The following is a 17,032-nucleotide window of genomic DNA, read 5'->3' as shown; positions in this document are numbered from 1 at the left end:
TTGAACTGAATAGTATTGCTTGTAATTGTCTTTTGTTTCATGTAATTGTCTAATTGACTTACCTCCTGTGGATTCAACCTTTGTTTTTCTTGTGTGATACCTTTTCACATTGAATTTCTTATGTATTATGGGTTCCAATTGTGTAATAAGGTAAACGTGATGTGCTTAATGAGATAGCTATAACATGTCTGAGCTATGATGTGTATTTGGTCTGGGGTGACGGTGTAAGCTGCCTAGTAACTCAATTGTTTTGAGCATTTGTTTTTGCCTGTTTGGTTGTATTATGTATATGTGTATTTGGACCCTCTTGAAAATGAGATGTTGCATGTCAAAGGGCTATCCATTAATAAATTGAAATTGAAATGTGTGTATATATATATATATATATATAAAGAAATGAAATGCTTAAAATTGCAGGTGAAAACTAAAAAATTTTAATAAATGACACTTTTAAGAATGTCTAATTAGTTTATTATTTTCCATACATCAGTTATTTCTTACCATTTTAAAGTCTTTTACAACTTTAAAATCTCTCGGTTTTTAGTTCTTTCAGAAATATCAATAGATCTGCATTTACAACAGCATTCGAAACTAAATTATTTAAACTGCTGGTATAGAAATTACATCACATATTTAAAAAAATTATTGTGCCCCTTAACAAATATAAATGTTTTTACTCTTAAACTGCATTATATGGTTAAACAACCAAATTTCCATAACTCTGTGCAGTCAACTAAATCTCATATCCTTATTATTTAATAATTAAGACCAGACTCTAAGAGATAGTAAGATCAATACTCTATAGTACCAAAGTGCCTCGATCCTCCCTGAAAGATTAATATAGATTCTGAGTAACGGAATAATGTAAACTTGTCCAGCGTGAATCCAGTCATACCAAAGTCAATCAGTTGCTTCAGTCCAAGGGAAGAACCAGCTTCTTGGTGAGGGTATATCGAGGTTCAGGCATCTGCTTGTAGCCTTTCAAAACTTTGGTGCTCACTTCACGGTTTACCTTCGTCAGAATGGACAAGATATCCTCGTTTCTATCAGAAAAAGCAGATAAGCAGACTTTAATATGGATCCATCTAAATTAAACCATCATGAATATTCAACAGGAGCATTTTCTCCAATGAGGCAAGGGAGGCAGTGTCTCTTTAAAGGCATATGAGAGAGACAAAAAAGGTGATCAAACACTGTGTGTAGACCAACATTTTTCTAAAGTAAAAATGTTCTAGAAAGAGACAGGATCTCTATTGCCTCCCAGGTGCTCACTGCATTTTCTCTGAAGTGTAGAGTAAACAGGGCTGTTGGTTAGGGCGGAAAAGGGGAACAGTGTGTAGAGGGCCCAGAGGCATTGGGGGAGCCTGGAGCTCGATTTCTACTGAAGGGGAACCCCCCTCTATGGAGCCCCGGACATGGTGAAGGAAAAAAAAAAACAGGAGATGGGAGGAAAAATTCTTTGGAAATGCTGAATAATTTCCCCTCGCATCACAAAGAACATCATTCCTTGTGTCCTTCATAATGTCCTTGCTGAATACAAATATTAATTTCTTTTAAAACAAAACAAAAACGGACACCAAACTTTTGAATGGAAGTGCATGTATGAATAGCATTTCTTAAAGGTTGTATCAGCGATTTCAGGCCCAAAAAAGGCCCAAACATAAATTATCACATTCATCTAATCTTTCCTAACGATCCGCTAGCTGCCCGCCCCATAAGCAGGCCGTCAAACCAATCACGACAGGGGGTGTGTGTTGTGAGGTTTTAAAACACCCACCACCTGTCGGTGATTGGTTGGAACACTATTTATTTTGGTTTTGAGTGGTTGGTGAAACCAATTGTTTTTGTGTGCAGATCTCAGAGCCAAGGCTGCCTACAGAGACGCGTTTTTTTGACGGCCTGCTTATGGGGCAGGCAGCTAGCGGATCGTTAGGAAAGATTAGATGAATGTGATCATTTATGTTTGGGCCTTTTTTGGGCCTGAAATTGCTGATACAACCTTTAATCTGCATAAATGGGTCAAACTGGTGGAAATAGATGAGATGGCTGGTGGAAACTAAAGACTGCAAAGTAAACATTACAGAACTGGAACATGACTTTATACAGACCCAGGAAAGGCACATCTAAGAAGTCATGTGTATATCTTTCATCCAAGGCATGAATGAGTCCTCTATGTTTTTAACTCACCTGGGGCAGATCTGCAGCTGTCTACAGAGCTCCTGGATATAGATAGACCCCTCTTTAATGTGGCGAAAGGACTGGTAGTACTCTACTGTGGCCATTCCGATTAGGAAATCAGCTTCAATGGGAATCTTGCGCAATGCAGGATTATGAGCATCTTCCTCAAGTGTTCCTTCTTCTGTATCGTTCACTTGTCCATCTGCTGTCCATATACCGTTCTGGCCCTCCTTACCCTGACAGGCCTGAATGAAGAAAAGCTTGGGCTTGCTGGCTAGAGTGCGGCATTCAGCAAAAGGCAGTGTGAGTTCACGGATTTCAACCGGTTTACCATCTGTGCCCAACACTGCGCCTTTCTCTCCATGCGAGAGGACACAGCAGACAAAAGCGCCCATTTTAGTATGATCCTTTTTTGCAAACTCCTTTATCACTTCTTTTATATCTGAGGCTAGCAGATCGTCCCGCACCTCAACCGTGAAATGCATTCTCTCAAACAAGCTAAAAAGATCATCTAGAGAATAGAGAGAAATAGAAATGGAGAGAGAAAGTGTTCATTTAGAAGTCACAATAGGAATAATACACGGAATAATACACATGAGATAAAAAAAGATTAATACTCAAAATACCTTTGTCCTTCTTAGTGCCTTCTCGGTTGCGGTATGGGGTATTTTCTTTAAATCTGTAGTTGTTGATGATGAGACAGTACCCAAGAGGCCGCTGAGTCATGGTATAATATTCATCTGACTACAAGAATGCAAAGCAAATCACATTAAAATGATATTTATTTACATATTACACAAATAGCCAGTACACAACACACATCTTATTCATAGAAGATCATTGTTAAATCCTATTTGTCTCAGCGGTGGAACTATGGAAATGAAAAACAGCCTTTTGTTACTAGAGTATGTGCTATGCCTTGATGAAAAAGTTCAAATCTATCAGCTGTGGGAGTATTGGGGTATATTAAAACAGTCGATCATAATGACCTTGATCCATAAATTAATCATAATTGATGTGAAATCCTGGATGTGTTCACCAGAACCCAGAAGTGTTGCCTGCTGAGCATTTGTTTGTGATTTACATAGGAGTGTGAAACAATAGAACTAAACATCTATAGCAATGGTGCATCGAATAGTTTGTCATTCAATTATAATTTAACAATGAAACAATTAAGAATAAAAAGTAATTGTCTTTTTTACCCTGGGTGCAGTGTCTGAATCGGTGAAAACCGAGCCAACAGAAGAGCCTCTTCTCCCTAAGGAAAAGCGTATAAGGTTAGAGATAGATACATTTAAAAAGACCATTAATGTTCAGCAATGTATAACATATATAACTCACATCCATCCACTGTGTTCCTTTGCTGTGTAGACGGCAAGATGTGGAGAGAAGAGAAACAATTATTATGCATTAAATTGCAGTATATTTATCATTGCACTCATTACAACTGTTATTAACTGGTATTTTCAAAGGCTCTTCATTTCAAGAATGTTAATTTACGTGAAAATATTGATTACTGATATAAGCTGTAGATGTGTGGTTCTCAACCTCCCAAATAAAGGACTGCCATTCTATTGTGATAGGGTCATGTACAACACTACTGTAACTGTTTTTAGTTATGATAGCAAAACAAAAAGGCTTAACTAAACTTAAAAGAGAGGAAACAGCACTTCCCATATGTATATCTAGTCAAACTCAGAATTTTGGCTCAAATTCATCTGCCACTTTAGCCTGGGTTTCCCCATGCTGCCTTGAGCGCAGCGCGATTTTATTCACGCTGCTAGGCAGCCTGGACACCATGGACACCATGGACCAGATTTTCCCCTCAAAAAGGGAACCAATCACAGAATGGGGAGGGAGCAGCAAGACGATGACGACGTCTATGCGACACACCGAAGCAGTTTGTTTATATCTATGGATCTAACATGGCAGCAGACGCGAAGTTACCTTTCGATGCAGCCTTAGATAGTGTTCTAAGTAGTTTAGAACGCAAGTTTATTTCGTCTTCCTCCTCGTCGAATTTCTGTCGCTCTACATACGTCATCTGGTCAAATTGAAACGATTGGCTATGAGCTACGTACAGGCGCATTTGATAGACATTCGAAGAGCCCAATAAACGGCTCTGGGCTTTCGTAAACCACGCCTCAAATACAAGAAAACGAACATGTGGTTCCCAGACCACGTCTCAATGAGAAAGAGGTCTGACGTTAGCCAGGCTACTGCCACTTGGTTAAAGCACCAAATTAAGCAGATGCCAATATTGAAAGGTTGTGTAACATTCCTTCATCCTTTAAAATCCTCAACACTAAGCAAGGCAATGAAATATGGACTAATTAAAACAAGTTCACATGCAACAAGGATAAACATGGTTTTCTGAGAAGAATCTTATAATAATTTTTACGCATAATTTGGTTCTCTGTTGGCTCACCACTTGAAGGTCAATATAAATTCTGGTTGAGAAACACTGCTTTCATTTTCTTTAGATTTTCTGTCTAAAATTTAACAAACCAACCATTCTAAAGCAGTTAAGCAAAACAAATAAATACACAAATCCTTGGCAGGGGATCCCCAGACCGCTACAATTTAAAACCCACCAGCTGCCACCGACCCAGATAACCACATCATGAGAATGATTTGTGCATCTAAATGCATATTTTAAGGCAAAGATTTTGGCTTACTTACATTGGGCTGTTCATTATTAGACATTTCCTGTAGAGGGAGTCTGCCTCCTATTATTAGACCAAAAAAAAAACACCTTTTTGTAAATGTTTGGATAAATGAGAAGAGCAGATATTTGATAATTAATTTGATTTCATCAGTAACCTTGTTCTGGGTCTCTGTCCATATTCTGGAACTCCTCTATCCTACAGGCCAGCTGTTTGTCACATTTCTCAAGGATACCGTAAAGTTCACCGAGGTTGTCTTCCCCAAGCTTCTGGTGCTTTTCCATCTCAATCAGAACATCTAGAAGTGACTGTATGGTTCAAATAAAACAACAGGTTAAAGAGCAACCCATAATAACTGTAAAGAGTAGACAAAAAATAACAACCAGTTTTTAATTAAATAAAATGATATATATAAAAAAATATGTTCATTTACAAAGCTATTTTTTGCAGTCAAAGTAGTTCTTTATTTAGCAATTGCGTATTCCACTTTCACAATAATTTATTATTTGTGTGCAATCTGCACTAACATTATAACTTCAGGGCTTAAGATAAAACTCACAGCCGATGGTCCTAGTTTTGCCCTCGGAAGTTCCAAAAGGAACTTTAAGGAGTGAAGGTTTTCTTCTGTCATGTCCTCAGATATTTTAAAAAGCATCTTTCTGATGAGAAGAGGAAAACAAAACAAGACACAGACATTGTGACATCAAGAAAACTATTTGAAACTGACAGTGTTCTTGACTTCTATACATCTTGTTTAGCACGACAATCACTTTAAGAGGGGATTTTTGATTGTAGTAATCTACATCTATACGGATGGTAAGGAATTTTCTTCATACCTGTAGGCTGAGACACCTTTACTAGAAATGTCACGGTCTGGCAGTTTTCTATTCACTTCCTCTTTTGAAGTTTCCAGGATGACAAGCAAGTCAAGGCGCCCAATTGTGATCAGAAGCTCCGGGACAAGTAGCTTGTCATCAAGCAGTGCTTGCTCTTCCAGTCGCACGAACAGGTCTTTGGCATCTCCCACCGTCTCCAAACGCTTCTTGGGAATCAGGTCCATGCACAGAAACTTCAGCTGGGCCACATCAGCACTTGTCAGGTTCTCGTCAATCTCGTGAAGCTTCCGAAAATCCATATTCTGCTGCATAATGTACAATAGCAAGTCAATGAAATAAAGGAAAAACATTTTAAACAACCTTAGAAAGCCCATACTTTGTGACAGGACTGAAACCACCATAGACATCGAGGGGGACAATTCCACTCCAATAATTATACGCGACCAAATCGTCCTCTTAAATATTTGATATTCTTGAAGCTGTTCTGTTGAAGCTCTATTAAAAACGACTCTATTTATTTTTAGGATGACAAAAAAATCTTTATAAGTTACATTTTTAGGCCGGTCTGCCTCAGCGGTCTAACAGTGCTCGTCAATGGCAAAATGATCAAGATGACCAATCAATTCAATTTCATTTATTGAATTTAACTTTATTATTCAATTTAACTTGTAAATATCTCAACATTTTTAATTTATAATATCCAGTGATGCCCATTGCTAATCTTTTTAATCTAAATGCATGAAAATATGCTATTATTTACATGATTCAAAACTGAATGTGACAGACAAGAAACCTTGTAGGTTTTTGACATATTAGACATAGGCCTAATCACGAGTGAATGTGTGCTGCATATTTTTTATATAAAGTATTATTTGAAAATAGTTTAAATTGATTACTTCACAATTAGGCTACATCTTCTCTAAATCCATTTCAATTCTTTAATTCTTTAATAAAAATACCAATTTGTGAACTTTTACTCTGATAAACGTAAGTTCAAAAACATGTCTCAACTTGCCCAACCCAACATTTATGAAAAATACCCCTGTCCTGACTCCTGAGAATAGCCTACAGCGTTAAGATCCTTCCGGTGTTTTTGTTTTGTTCACAGAAAATATGATAATGGAATTTTTGTTTGGAAAACAGAATACTATTTTCATAGAACTAAAATACTAATAAGTTTTGAACTAGGTAACTTATTTGATCGTAACGTTACTGAGAAACACACACATAGGACTTTTGATGTGACAACATACCCTTCGGACAACATTTTAACAAGTATAAAAAACTAGTTTTAGATCAAGCTTATAATGTCACACTTTACGACACTACTGCCACTGCTTGTAATTGCATATCAACAACCCAAAAACCTTGTTTGTCGAGTCGAGAGCTACACTGCTACAGCTAAAATCAACCGAACACTAAACTAAGTTTTGACAAACACATCCATGAAATTGAACTCGAACGAACAATCAACGAAAATGCTCAAAAATCCTCTTACCTTTAAATTTACAACATCCAACTGAAATAAAACCAACGTAAACAATCGTGGTACCAAAATCAATATAGCCTGATCTACATGCTAAAGCTGTTTCCAACGCGTTTTTACTTTCAGTTTCAGCCTCTTCATTTAAACAGGAACTCAGGAAGTGACATGAGGGTGTGATCACAAATGTGTTGGCTAATTCTGGAGGTTACCTTCGAGTCATGGAATTCTAAAGAAATACTTAGTTTACAGACCGTTTGACTCGAAGAAAAACAGATTTTATATGTATCAGTATAAATACTGCAATTCAATTAAAATGATTTCTGTTATATGACAAGACAAGCTAGAATGTTTTACACGCTAGAATGTTTACTGTTTTGGGTATTGTTTTATATGGCCAAACATTCTGTGCAACACTTCTTTATTACTGCACTACCAATCTACAGTCTCTCTCTCACATTAGGATCATCCATATGAATCAAATACTATTACAGTACATTCAAAAAAGCATAGTCATAATACCAAGGCATTATTAAAAGAAAACCTTTATTTTCATTCTCTGCTACATCACACAATTTGTTAGTGTTAATTATTTTTTTATTTTTTTTGTTCATTTGTTAGTGATTTTCCTGAAGGACTTTGAGAGCCAAAGGGTGCAAAAAAGTCACGAGCAAAGGAGAAGACGTCTTGAGGTTTCCTCAACAGCAGGAACTGCAGGAAGTCTGCCATTAAAGCCTTTAGCTCAGGGTGTTGTCTGATGTAGGAGGAGTAGTCCGCTTTGAGTTCCTCCTGTGTCATAAACGATTGACAATGAATCCTAATTTGCTTATATAAAATTTGCTTAAAATTGACCTGTATTTTATGTTGTACTTTGTGTTAAATTCCTCAAATTTCTACAAGAAATAATTTTCAGGTTGAAATTAATTTTGAAACCCAGAGTTTCAACATGGGCTTGGACCTGACAGTGTATTTTAATAACCGCTAACAAGTCTTTTTAAACAATAAATTAGCACACAAAACTTAACAATAATATATATTTCTGATATCCTTGAGTGATATATGGCATCAGTTAAATGCTTATGAACAGTTATAGGCACCTTTCTGTCAAGAAACTTTGAGTAAAGCTCCATATCTTCCTCCCAGATGAGTGGCTTCTTCTCAAACACAGGAATGTGGTCTTTCTCCACTAAAAAAAAAGCAAAACCTTTTGATTTATTCATAATTGTTTTTACTTTAAAGTTTAAAGATTATTTCTGATCACAAAGGAGCAGACTGCAAAGTGTTAAAGTCTTCAAACCTCCATCGAGCAAGAAAGGCAAATGCAGAAGCTTCATAATTGCAGGTGAGCCCAACTGCACTCTGCTTGCCAGATGCCTAAGTGTAAAGTATTTTAGGAAACGTTAATGTTCAAACAAAGGTCAAATCTTTAAAACTTCTGTAGCTGCTGAAAAAAGCTTTGAGTTTGTAAACAACTATGTATGGCAGCTTTGGTTTTGTTTGAAGGACGCTAATCAACGGCTATCATCCACTCTTATGAGAAACAGATGACAAGTTTTCCTTTTTAGCATAAAACGAAGAGAGTATTCTACCCATCAGGCATGAAGTAGCAATGCCAAGTTGCAGAGGAGACAGTCCTTTCAATCCCAAAGATATCGACTAACTCTTCCCCAATCATCTGCTTCTTCCACCCAAGTGCTCTCTGAAGCAAACAAGTGGATCACGCAAAAATGATAAACAGCCCACCACCTTCAATCATGTGCTGTTCATATAGATTTCGCCTATAAATAACATCCAAGGGTTGATCTATAAGCAATAATCTCCCTGGACTTACATAAACTGATTTAGAAAGCACCGTATCTGCATCAAATGACAGGAACGTCATGTATTCTGGAACAGTCTTCTGCCGAGCCAGAATCCGCAGGATCAGGAAGTTGGACGCCTCAGACACAAAGCCTTTTAGAGAACTCAATGGAAATGTGTGGGTTTGAGTCTTCACTCCCTAAAGAATGAGTTAAAATATGAAATATAAAATATTTTTTGCACATATTTAAGTAAATGTATTCAACATATGTAGTGCAGCATAGTACTCACCTCTTTCTCTGAGATGATCCTGTTTACCACTAGTTGATCATCCTGTCTAACAATATGTACCTTCCGGTCCACCGTCTGCTTTTCCAGCTGGAATGTCACAACACCTCAGATTTGGGTGGCTTTACATTTCGATTTCGATTATTTCATTTACTGTTTATATAATATTAAACTGAATTAAACGGAACCTACCCTAAGTTTTTCATAAACTTTGCTTTTAAATCGATAGAAAAGATACCTTTACATATTCATGATGATTCTCTTCCAGTATCTCAAGATTTCTGGATATGTAGGCTGGCAACAACACAAGGGAACAAACACAGAGTTTAACAAACTTTAAGAAAAGACTGAGAAAATGGCACAAATGCCATGTGTGTTCTCACTAGAGAAGAAATAATTCACACCTTCAATGGATGTGCCACAAGGAATGTCATCGATCGTTCCATGACTGTTGGCATGGAGCAGATAGCAAAGCTCCTCGTTGTAGCTCGCCTTGGTGATGCTCACAGAGAAGTCTCCCAGCTCCCTGCCCGAATCTGACACAGTACCAAGTGAATCCGCAAACAAACAATCGTCCAGATCCCTGGATCCTATAAGTGACAGCAGAAGTGGCTTGCAATTAGAAGTCCATTGCAATCACGTACTGTTAGTCTCTTGACTGACGATTCATTTATGATCACAGTTAGTGGATCTGAAAATACTTGCAGAAACATTAGATGTCAGTGCTTCATGCTTTATCACACTAACTTACTGGCACAAAGCCTCCAATCCTGCAAAGTTATCATAGTAAATCAAATAATATATATACTGTTCAAGTTATACATAAAAAGAAGAAAAATAATATTAGTAACGTTAGGCATACAGTGCAACTTTATGAACGTGAAGGACCTTGATGCCATTAACAGATGGTCCCTGGCCCAAAAATAGCATCTCTGACAGGCAAACTTTAGAAGTAACGTCATTTATTTGATCATAATCATGTTTAAATTACTTACCAATAAAAAAAAAAAAAAAAAATGTACTTACCAATGCCGTGAATAAACTCCACTGCATTAACTGAAGCTTTCAGTTCTTCGGTTTCATTCTCCTCCATGTCTTATAAAGTCCAGATAAAACCAGAGATTATCACAGCATTAACGTTAGTTCAAAATAATTGCCTAACTGTGACCTATAAAATATCGATATTCTCAATCATATTGAGAATTTAAAACACTACGCGCGTCTTTGTTTCTTTATAACGTTAACTTACCTGGATTGTATATTGCTTTTAACAGCTCGGTGCTTCAGCAAATTATCAAACGAGCTACTTTGCTAATGCTATTAAAAAGCAGAATAAACAGAAACAATTACTAACTGACACATATGGCTTTAACACGACAGGAAACAGCCCAAACTACTAACAGCATCTACATTAGGCATTTAAACCTTTTTATTTAGGGTCTATTTGTGTTTTTCGTTCATGCCTCCAACTTATTAACATCTTTGGTTTCCTTGGTAACTATGTTGTTAACAACTGTCGTAAACCTTCTTGTAATCGCGCCACAATATTTCCACAGTGCAACACATAGAAATTAATACAGACATTAGTTAGTAATTCATGGGTTTATTATGACAACGCGTTCATAAATATCAGTGCTTGTGGTACCATAGTTATTTAAAACGCTGGTCATTTTAAAAGGGAACAGCTCTCCAACACAGTCAAGGGTAATGAAAGAAAAGAAAAGAAAATCAAGAAAAATTGAAATATTTTTCAGTTCAAACAATGCCTTTCAGAGTCAACCAAATACTTAAAGTTCAAAGAAACCTATTTTTGTATACAAAATAATGCCCACGTCAACTTCACTCTGCACAAAACCTTCACTTTTCAGGTCACTGTTTAAATTCACATTAAGTTAATGCTTTTAATCCAGCTCACTTATATGTAGGGAGCAGTACATGTTTAGCTTGGAATGGTTTCAGTGGTTGCAACCTCCAAATGTAAGTGGATAAAAGCCTTATCGGTCCTTAAAAATGTCCTTCCGTCTGCGCAGTTCCTCTAAAACACGGGCGCGATACGACGCCCAGTCCTCGTCCTGCTTCTGCTGCAGGCCCAGAGACCCCTGGAGATTCTGGGAGTGGCTCCGCAGGAAAGGATTGTATTGCTTCTCCTCTGCTAGAGTGGATGGACACTATGAAGAGTAGAGATAATTACATTAAAAGGGTTAGTTCACCCAAAAATTAATTATATTATTACTTTTCCACTCTCATGTCGCTCATAAGACTTTCGTTCATCTTCGAAACACAAAAGATATTTTTAATGAAATCTGAGAGTTTTATGTCACTGAAAATCTGTTCACCCAAAACTCTGATGGTTTAAAATGTTTATAAAGAGATAAATCCATATTAAGTGCAATTTATTTAATCAAAGTCTTGTGAAGAGAAACAATCGCTTTACATGCCAAACAGAATTCATTTAGGCTTTCATTCACATAAAAACATTGATCAGCAAACAGAACTCAAATATGGAAAATAGCTCAACCATACCTAAAATGTGCTTGAGCTTACATTTAGGCTACCAAATTTGAGTGCTCTATGTACATTCGCTGATCAATGGCTTGATAAAAGCCTAAATGATGAAATCTTTCAGATTTTATTAAAAATACCTTAATTTGTGGTCTGAAGATGAATGAAAGACTAAATGATATAAGGGTGAGTAATAGATGACAGAATTATTGAACTATGAACTATTCCTTTAAATCAAGCTTGGCTGGTTGGAATATTATTTAGATTATTTAATATTATTTAATGTCTCGAAATGTAACAATTATGTTGGACTGTCTTGGACATCTTGAACTTATTTGATAGGAGGATTTTTAATAGAATTCTCGTCTTCCTTACTGTACACAATCTCTGACTTCTCTGTTGCTGCACCCACTGCAGCTTCTGCTCCCGTACAACATTGCAAGGCTCCACTTCAGCAGCAAACAGAAGGTTATCTTCAGCATACTCATGTCCTGAGAAAAAAAGACCAACTTTATTAACATGAACATGAAGCTTTTCCTTAGAATCACATCCAAGTGCAAGTTTACAAAAGCATAAAACCAAAAATAAGTTGTGCACAAAAACAAAAAATTACAAACAGGCCTGTCACATTACAATTAACCCTGGGTTAAATCCAGTATATGATTCAAAATAGGGCTTTTCACACTACACTTAATCCCGGGTTATTGTCGTTCTAAACCCCGCTTTTAAACCTGTGGGATTGCAAATTTAACAATCTGTTTAAGATCTGCTGATTCTACATCCTTACATAACATCACATGAAAAATGAAGGGGAAGTACATTGTTTTTAGATTTAAGATAAAGATGATTGCATCAATATTTTAGCATGAGGTTCCTACCAGTCCTGTTCTCTTTGTCGTAAGACAAATGAGTTAGATTCTTGAGACTCTCACCTTTTGTCTTTAATTGTTCTTGTCCCATTCTTTGAATAGTTATGATAATTGGATTGGTAACACTAGAGTATGGGGCGGGTTCGTATACCTGGAAACGTCATTTGCATGCTTAGTTTAAGGTCGTCACCCAGATGCTTTGTCTCCATTTTCTAAGCACTGCCTCCTAAAATCTAAATTAACTACAATGTACACAGCCTTAGTTAGACTTGATGACTGCAGCTGCCAACAGCTCGTGTTCTCAACGAAGATACATCCATGTCTCCGGTCTTCACTTCTGAAATTTTCAACAAACCCCGGGTAAAGCAACATTTCACACTTGTAATTTAGAAGCGGGGTTAGCACTGCTTTTTACCCGGGGTAATAAAACCCTGTTCCGGAGTAGAGTTAGCACCGCTTAATTCTTGCCTCTAAAGTCCGCAAAACCCATTCAGAAAAAAAATACAGTCAACAATATAATATAAGGATGCACAATGCTACATTACGTATCATGATTTATGTATTATGCCTTTATGTAAACAGGTTGCGTGCTGGGCTCGACATTGCAAATATGCAAATAAGAACGTTTACCCAGGGTTTAGGAATGTACAATGTTTAGGATTAATTAACCCTGGGTAAATTATGAGCAGTGTGAAATGAAGCAAAATAACCCAGGATTCCATTTACCCAGGGTTTAGAATGACCCAGGGTTAACTATTTCAAGTGCAAAAAGCCCTAAATGTGGTGCAAGAATGACATAAATACATAAATAATTAATACAATGTATATAGTTGCAGACACTCTGCATTGTGCTTAGTTTCAGCGCCTAAGGGAAATGTTCAAAAGCTTTAATTGGAGTTGTGAAGAGACACGCAAACAGGTTATGTTCTGTACTTGTCTAATAAACCCAAAATAACTGACTATCCAGTATTTATTATGATCCCAGGATAAAGTATGAACAGTCTGAAACATGAAACAAATAACCTAAGGACAAAATTGACTCTGGTTAACAACTTCAAGTGTGAAAAGACTATAAAAAAAGACTGTTTCTCATACCAGGCCAAAGCAGAGTATCATCGTTCAGCGATCCCACAGTATCCAGAGATGATAACATAGTCGAGGCATTACCTTCAAACATTCTCCCTACAAGGGTTGGAAATGAGTCAGAGCTTTAAATAGATCTAGCTGTATTTAAGAATTCTTGTTTGCAGTTGACATCCCTTGCTGTGCATCGTTATGGGGTAATTCATAAATTAAGCATTTGTACACTAAATGTCAAACACTGAAGGCAGGGAACAATAACACTACAAATATTTTAAACAAATATGATACAATGACATTTTAAGAGCACACTGAGATAACAATGTTTAATGCCACACTCACCACATCCAGAGAGGAATACCAGATCCCCTGAAAACAAGCTGCTGGGGCCACCGATCACCCGGCCATCGAGCAGGTAGATCATGTGACCCACTGTGTGCCCAGGTGTAAAGAAGGCCCTGAAGTGCAGCCGAGTTCCAAAATCTATTGTGTCTTTGTCTGAAAGGGGGCTAAATTCACAAAAATATAAATTTAAGTGGTCCGTCTCATGCTCTCAAGTAATACCCAACGTCATCTGAAATTATTATATATTCAAAGGTACTGACTGTGTGAGGCCTGGAATGTTGTCCATAGCATTCCCATACACTCGACAGGAACTGTAGCGCCTCTTTAGGGCCCTGTTTCCTCCACTGTGGTCCCTGGTTGAAGAAAAATGTATATAAATACGTTAATTAAATTTTTGTGTTTAGCTATTCAATCTTGATGTGTTTATGTTCACTCTGAAATAAAAAATTCTATAATTTTCTCACCCTCATGTCATTCTAAGCCCATAAGACTTTAATTTATCTTCAGAACACAAATTAAGATATTTTTTAATATTCTAACATCATTTTTGTCCAACCATTGAAAATCCATGCAACCAACACTTTCAAGCTTCAAAAAACACAAAGTATTCAAGCCTTCTGAAGAGAGATGCTCACTTTACCATATGTGATGTGTTTATGTCAATAAAAACCCTAAATTAGATTTATCTAGATGTCTATTTATATGGATTCCTTGTCTCTTTGTAATTTGTGAAGCATATACTGTACATTTTGAACCCAATCTTTTGGGTTTGAAACGATATTATTAAAAAAAAAAAATTTGGGTGAACTAACCCTTTAAAGGTTGTTAGATGCCTCATGTGTCTTAGAACTGGTGCAATGTGATCTTACAACGCTAAAATGATCTTCATAATAAAAATAAAAATCACCAATACTTGAATTCTCACACAAATAAATAATCCTGAACGCAACATTGATGGGTGATACAGTAAAAGTGGTACTCGCGTATCTAGTTATCGATTAACTAATAGACTGACATTTTGTCATAGTTGCTGCTAATACATTCATTGTGCAGCATTCAGTCTGTATAGATTTTTGGCATTTTCAAACTTGGTCTTACCAGTGCTTGTGCGTGCACAGAACAGCTTGTAATGCCGCCCCCTCTTCCTCTAGACATGCCTGTGTGGGTGTGAGGACAGACCATGAAATAAGATAAGAAATGAGAAAACAAATCTAGGGCTCTGGTTAATATCATGTGAAAGACATGTGACTTTATACATGACACATTCCCAGAAAGCATCTCTTCCTGTATATGAAGGGTCCTAAATATTTTGATATTACTACTGTACTTTTGCATTTGTGAGAATGAAAAACTGGAACCTGTCCATTACAGTGACAGATTTCCAATAAAAATAACTGAAAATGATTCCATCTTCCACAATTTTGGTAAACCAGTGAGGAAGAGGGAGTCATTTCCACTGAACCACATGGGTTTGGCAATTTCATCACAGTAAGATATATAATCCAGAAAACTCATTCCGAAACTTGTTTTGAATCCAACCTGAACAGGCTGAGGGTCGGCGGGATCAACCACAACAGCCGTATTGGACGCAGTGTCAATGACCACATAGCTGTAGTTGTCTGATAAGATGGGTACTGGTATTATCTTGATGCCTGTTGACAATAATAGTGTGACATTAATTATTGTAATCAGCTGTTGAGTGTATGATGGAAAAAGGTGTTTTTTCTCACCGTTTATTATAGTTGGTTGAGTTCTGGAGTGGCCAGTGGGGTACCGCTCACGTGCTTTCCTCATCTGCCTCTTATGAAATATGTACCCAAGTTTGGTCCGCGTATACAGAGAGTACCTGGAAGTGTTTTTAAAGTTGAGTGTTTTATGCAGGTTCCTCTTTGAAATTGTCCCCCACCCCCAGGCATTTTAATACTTACAATAGTTAGTATGATATTTGGGCAGAAATGTTGTAAATTAAAACTAAATAATCAATTAGGGGAGTAAATGAATGTTTCTAAGTGTTTAGGCTACTGAATTTCATTACAAGTATCCTAGTTTGTTTGATAAGAAAGCATAATTTCATTGATCTAACCATGGCGTAGACGTTTTACATTTTCATTAGGTAAGTTACATCACTGACCATGATAAAATGACAAATCATTGATATTCACTGAAGGGAACGTCTACATACGTCAATCGTTTATATTGCAATATCACTTACAAAACAGTTTAGGCAAACATCATTTACGATAGTGTGGATAAAAACAGTAGCCTGTGTAAACACAACACAGACTACCGTAGCAGGCCAAATAAGCCACTTACGCTATCCAAAACAGCGGTTTCTCTGTGCGAGCCATCAGTTTACCGATCAGACTGTTTTTCCATGCACTTTTTCTGGCGCATTTAGGAAACCGACAGATGTAAAACCCTCCACATATTGAAGCAATACAAAGTAAATACACTGGCCAGTCCGGAAACGCCATTCTAGAGGGCGTGTCGACGATGACGCAATTAAAAGGTACAACTACGAGTGGCCAGAAGTAACTCCTTTGACTCGGATTTTTTTTTATTTTTATCTTAATACATTTTTATAAGGTTCATTATGATCATTATTTGTGTCTGCCAGCTATTATTGGGTGATAACATTTCATAGACTGTTTCTTGCACAAATCATTTTGCATTTATTGCACACTGCATGCATGTTTTACACAGCTTGTTTTACCTATAACTTACCTAAAAATAAACCTCTAACTCTTAGCTTATCTTTGTGACCCTAATCGCTCTATTCAACTTTGTTGTATTGCTAATCTTAATAAGGTATAGTTTACCCAAAAAAGAATAATTCTGTAATCATTTACTCAATCTCAAGTTGTTCCTAACCTGTATGTATTTTCCTCTTCTGCTGAACACAAAAGAATACATTTTGAAGAATTCGGTTACCAAACAGTTGACTGGTCCCATTGACTTCCAGTTTTTTTGTTTTGTTTTGGAACT

At 36.8% G+C, this 17,032-nt stretch overlaps 3 protein-coding genes across 7 annotated transcripts; all 3 read right to left on the bottom strand.

Moving 5' to 3' along the window:
* Nucleotides 1–448: 448 nt before the first annotated feature.
* On the bottom strand, nt 449–7,312 carry casp8 (caspase 8, apoptosis-related cysteine peptidase; the record flags this gene model as incomplete). 3 transcript variants are annotated; one of them, XM_084426876.1, is made up of 10 exons in its annotated part: nt 449–1,043; nt 2,188–2,689; nt 2,805–2,922; nt 3,381–3,436; nt 3,520–3,541; nt 4,861–4,907; nt 5,002–5,152; nt 5,404–5,503; nt 5,681–5,985; nt 7,179–7,312. In XM_084426876.1, 9 exons carry the CDS (start codon nt 5,977–5,979, stop codon nt 914–916), a joined length of 1,425 nt encoding a protein of 474 aa, XP_084283002.1. In that variant the 3' UTR covers nt 449–913. The 3 variants fall into 3 exon arrangements, with proteins under 3 accessions (XP_084283002.1, XP_084283003.1, XP_084283001.1); XM_084426877.1 differs by having other exon boundaries at nt 5,681–5,982; nt 7,179–7,286; XM_084426875.1 differs by lacking the exon at nt 7,179–7,312 and having other exon boundaries at nt 5,681–5,991.
* A 378-nt stretch (nt 7,313–7,690) lies between these two features.
* catip (ciliogenesis associated TTC17 interacting protein) lies at nt 7,691–10,762 on the bottom strand. Of its 3 annotated transcripts, XM_084426084.1 has the most exons (11): nt 10,677–10,762; nt 10,501–10,568; nt 10,278–10,346; nt 9,656–9,841; nt 9,490–9,545; nt 9,255–9,341; nt 8,995–9,162; nt 8,753–8,862; nt 8,461–8,537; nt 8,261–8,349; nt 7,691–7,952 (listed from the first exon to the last, which is right to left on the bottom strand). In XM_084426084.1, exons 3-11 carry the CDS (start codon nt 10,342–10,344, stop codon nt 7,761–7,763), a joined length of 1,032 nt encoding a protein of 343 aa, XP_084282210.1. In that variant the 5' UTR covers nt 10,345–10,346; nt 10,501–10,568; nt 10,677–10,762; the 3' UTR covers nt 7,691–7,760. The 3 variants fall into 3 exon arrangements, with proteins under 3 accessions (XP_084282210.1, XP_084282209.1, XP_084282211.1); XM_084426083.1 differs by having other exon boundaries at nt 10,501–10,759; XM_084426085.1 differs by lacking the exons at nt 10,501–10,568; nt 10,677–10,762 and having other exon boundaries at nt 10,278–10,427.
* A 76-nt stretch (nt 10,763–10,838) lies between these two features.
* On the bottom strand, nt 10,839–16,554 carry pnkd (PNKD metallo-beta-lactamase domain containing). The gene is made up of 9 exons (XM_084426082.1): nt 16,361–16,554; nt 15,778–15,893; nt 15,587–15,699; nt 15,146–15,204; nt 14,308–14,400; nt 14,045–14,211; nt 13,718–13,804; nt 12,129–12,244; nt 10,839–11,419 (listed from the first exon to the last, which is right to left on the bottom strand). Exons 1-9 carry the CDS (start codon nt 16,519–16,521, stop codon nt 11,246–11,248), a joined length of 1,086 nt encoding a protein of 361 aa, XP_084282208.1. The 5' UTR covers nt 16,522–16,554; the 3' UTR covers nt 10,839–11,245.
* Nucleotides 16,555–17,032: the final 478 nt, after the last annotated feature.

Source organism: Rutilus rutilus (genome assembly GCF_951802725.1).
Source record: "Rutilus rutilus genome assembly, chromosome: 12".
Lineage (NCBI taxonomy): Eukaryota > Metazoa > Chordata > Actinopteri > Cypriniformes > Leuciscidae > Rutilus > Rutilus rutilus.
The sequence above is the reverse complement of the archived record's forward strand: the minus strand, read 5'-3'. Positions and strand labels throughout refer to the sequence as shown.